The 4,613-nt window shown below is 43.8% G+C and overlaps 1 protein-coding gene across 1 annotated transcript; it reads right to left on the reverse strand.

Moving 5' to 3' along the window:
• Positions 1 to 241: 241 nt before the first annotated feature.
• Positions 242 to 712, reverse strand: Scp2d1 (SCP2 sterol binding domain containing 1). The gene has a single exon (XM_038329369.1). The coding sequence runs from the start codon at positions 710 to 712 to the stop codon at positions 242 to 244; it is 471 nt and encodes a 156-aa protein (XP_038185297.1).
• Between the last annotated feature and the right edge of the window lie 3,901 nt (positions 713 to 4,613).

Consider the following 4,613-nt stretch of genomic DNA (forward strand, 5'->3'; position numbering starts at 1 on the left):
TTAACATAATAAGCCCAGCTAAGGAAATGAAAGGACAAAGGTTTTAGGTGTTACACTCCAACACTTTTTACTGTCCCAGAACCCAGCAAATGTAGACATCAGAGGGAAATCAATTGAACTTGAATAGGAAGAATTTGAGTAAAAATATTGGCTATTTTTTCCTTTAATCTTCAGTTTAAGCATGACTTCCACTCAACATTATAAACCAGAAGTCTTGATCTTGTCTGGGTCTCCTGCATGCTTAAAATTTGCCCCAGTCTCTGAAGATCTTCTCCAGCTTCTGGCTAAGGAAAACTTTGCCTTTCACTTTGAACTTGCCAGCCAGGAAAGCCTTCTGTGGGTTCATCTTACCCACAACTAACTCCATGAATACAGAGTCAGGAATGATGAAGACAGTGTCTGCTGGAAGCCGGGCAGATCCCAGGTACGTGTCCCCAGAACCATTCTTGAGGTCAATGGTCCATTGCAGAATGGTCTTCCCATCTTTGGTGATATCCAGCTGAAAGATGGCATTCACTTTCTTTACCAGTTGGGCTCCTACTTCTTTGATGTGATGGCTAATGTCCTCAAACACGGAGAAGCCCTGAAAGTCTGACAGTTCTAGAGGGTGTGGCAGTGCTGTCTGTGTGGCCGACCCCAGAGCCAGAGAATGGCAAGTCTGGGGCCTATCTCCTGCTTTGATCTTGGCTTGAGGATCAGTTCTCTTCCACATCTTACTGTGGTCCTCTTTACCTTGCCATCTGGCCTATGAGTAGCTGTGGCCAGATTAATGCCTGAAGGTCAGATTGTGACATCAAAGGCAAGGCTCCAGCAGGGTCTGAGGCTGGTGTGTGTGCTGCAATCTTATTGGCCAAACAAATCCTAAAGTATGACATAGGGTGGGGGTTCAGACAAGTAATTGTGAGGCAGAAATATACTACATCCTCCTCCCACACACACTACCACCACCACCACACCTGACCAATTAGCACTTCTGGAGCCATGAGGCCAAAGATCTGAACTCTAGTGGGAATCAGGATACCTGGCCCCAGACTGATCTCTAGTGACATGAACAACTGTAGCTTTCCAAAGCAGTCTTCTCCTATGTTTCAACCCTGATTTAGAAAACAGTTATTTTGATTCCTTTAAAAGTACATAATTCCATCTTAAATGTCACCATAGAACCTTCATCCAGCAACTGATGGAAACAGAGGCAGAGACCCACATTGGAACACTGGGTTGAGCTCCCAAAGTCCAGTTTAAGAGTGGGAGGAGTGAGAATATGAGCAAAGAGATCACGACCATGATGGGGACACCCACTGAAACAGTTTACCTGAGCTAATGAGAGTTCACCAACTACAGCCGGACTGGGAAGAAACCAGCATAGGTCCAATCTAGTCCTTCTTAATGTGGTTGACAGTTGTATGGCTGGGGCAGACTGTAGGGCTACTGGCAGTGGCACCAGGATTTATCCCTACTGCTTGTACTGGTTTTTTGGGAACCTATTCTCTTTGGATGATACCTTGCTCAGTCTAGATATAGAACGGAGGGCCTTGGATGTTCCTCAAAGCAATGTGCCTTACCCTCTCTGAGGAGTGGATGGGGGGTGGGTGGAGGTGGGAGAGTGGGGAAAGGTGGAGGGAATTGGAAGAGGGAAGGGAGTGGGAACTGGGATTGGTGTGTAAAATGAGAAAATATTGTTTTCTTTTTAAAAAATAAAATAAAGTAACACAAAAATTCAAACTCTTAAAAAAAAGTACATAATTCCTAAGTCACAAATGCTGGTGGTAGATTTGGGTTTTTCAGGTCACTAGTAGAGGGGAAAATAGAAGAAACAAAACAAGGGAGAAGCAAAGATATCCCTGAGATGCTTCCTGTACCCTGGCAGGACATTAAAGACATAAGGAATTGAACAAATGACAGAGGAGAAGCAGCTCCTCCCCTCAGCGGAAATTCAATTATCAAGCCTCAAAAAAGTGATGAGAATAAAGAATACATCAAATGACTATTTGGCACCATCGTGCAGGTGCAAGTGTGGGCAAGGAGGAATGGGCAAACGACATTTGAAACATCTCACATTGCTATTTACATGTACTGTTTACAAAGAGAAAAAATAACAACAATAAAAAAACGAGACGGGGAGATGGCTTCATCAGCCAAACCACTCGCTGAGAAAGCATTGGGCCTGAATTTAACTCTCCAATGTGTAAAGCATAATCAAAACACAAGCTTCATATGTCTGTAGCCCCATCATTGCAGGGCAGAGACAGGCAAGTCCCAAGTACTCAGTGACCAGCCAGCCTAGCTGAAGTGGTAAGATTTTGGATCAGTGAGAGAACTTGCCTCAGGACAATCAGGTAGAGAATGATAAAGATACCCAGTGTCATCCTGTTAGTTCTGTATGTGCTCACAGGTGCTGCACCTTCACACTCATGTGCATCACACACACACACACACCCAAACACACACACACACACACCACCACCACCACCACCACCACCACCACCACCACCAGCAACCCTAACAGAAATCATTTTAACCGAGTAGTCAAAGTCCAGAAAAAAAGACCTCACGTCATGTGTATCTGATCTGTTGCCCTGGCGAGGACACAAGATCTCCCAATGTATTAAAAGTGCATAACCAAAATATGTATACACTCAACATGGGAAAACATGATCTTACCTCAAGCAAAAGACACTTTGTGGGATAACTGGCAGGTACTTCTCCAATGCGTCAAGGTCATGATCGCAAGACTGAAGAATTGTTATAGCTTTCAAAGTACTAGGGAAATATACAACCAAAATCAATATGAAATCCTGGGCCAAAATCTGGGCTCTGAATCAAAATATGGGTATTAGTGAGCCGATAGGCGAAACTCGCATATTGGTTCAAGTTTAATTTCTTAGATTGGATCCTCATGCTGTAGTTTTATGAGATGCTAGCATTGGAGGAAGCTGGATATGGGACCCGTAGGCATTATTTTTGCATAGAATTTAGAGTCAGTTTACCTCGGTTCAAACCTGGCCACACTACTTACTAGCTGAATTACCTTCCTATTTACTGATTCCCACCAGGTTTCTTATCCGCTAAACTGGATAAAAGGGTACCTATCTCAGAGGCTGTAATGAAAATTAACTGTGCTAAAGCATGTGGAATGTTTAGAATTCATCGCCAAGGCTCAGCGCAGCGACTGTGGTGACATATCCCATTTCTTGGGCTATCAAAGCTATGACATTTTATTACAATAGCCCAAGAAAACGAACACAGGCCACATTCACATCTTGCTTGGTGGGGAAGGTTGGTCCGTTTGTTTTAGCTAGTCTAATAGGTATGTAGCCCACATATCTTTCAATTCTAAGGCAGACAATTGTGAGAGGAAGCCCATTCAGAGGTATGGGGAATAACTTTTCTTTGCTAGATACGGCTTTAGGGAATGACATAATTGTTTGTCGTAGATGGGCAGAATTTTCCCACTCTGTAGAAAGAATGTGGCAGAGCAAATTACCGGTCTCAACTTTGCACATTGCAAAAAACAAACAAAAAAAGTCATGCATCTACAGCCTTGCAATGTCTTTCACTAGGGGTGGGGGCACAGTCCCACCACTTGGGAGCTGGACATGACCATGAGACCTGCTGTGGATAATGGGACATTTGTGACATCGAATGAGCAGAGGCTTGAAACGTGTCGGGGTAACTGGGTTTGTACCCTTACGACAACCTTACGTTTTTCTCGTGACCATTAGAATGGTACTTCTGGGGCAACTGTGAGTATAGGGAAGAGATACATGGAACTGGCCTGGCCCGAATCCAACAGAGCCCAGGTTTGATTCACCAAACAATAATTTCCCTGTTTGCCTGTGGAATAAATTTGATTCCTTTGAAGTCTCTGAGCTTTGGAGTTGTTTGTTAGTTGGCATTACTGAGGTTCTAGCTGACCCATGTGCTTAAAACACAATCTGAAGCTGCTAACAGACCTTGGGGCAGGATCTTCAGCCTGGAAACAGACATGTCTTGGGCAATGGCAGCCTGCGGTCTTTCTGCATGAGAGAGATGCATATCCAGAGCGGGAACTTGCCTGAGACAATAGAAAGGTCTTCACCTGAGCCAGGCAGCAAACCTAGGTGTTTCTGTTTACACAGCTGCTCTGGGAAATGTGATTTGCTGACCAGCAGCAGTGGCATCTCTGGGAGATGCTCAGAAATACAAAATCTCAGGCCCTATCTGAGATCCGCTACAGCAATGTCTGTTTTAACAAGATCCCTAAAGATTCCACAGCTTGTTAAAACTTGGCATGGGAGGATCCATGTGCCCACTCACGCACCTGCTGAGTTTCAAACCCACTGGTTTGAAAATAATAGCAATTTCATAATGCGTCCTAGGGTTAATGTTTACAAATAGCAAACACACAGTTAGAGAATAATGTAATGTAAACTAAGAAAGCATTTAATTTCAACATTTGTCAGTGGGGTTTGTATTTTTTTTTTGTTCTTTTACTGTACCAGGAATTGAACCCAGGGCCCCACACAAGTACCCTACCAATAAACTATGTCCCAGCTTCTTCTTCAACTTTCATATTTTAACTTACTCTGTAGCCTGGGCAGGTCTTCAATTTCAATCCTCCTGCCTTGGACTTC

The sequence above is a fragment of the Arvicola amphibius genome, chromosome 5 (genome assembly GCF_903992535.2).
Source record: "Arvicola amphibius chromosome 5, mArvAmp1.2, whole genome shotgun sequence".
Taxonomy (NCBI): Eukaryota; Metazoa; Chordata; class Mammalia; order Rodentia; family Cricetidae; genus Arvicola; species Arvicola amphibius.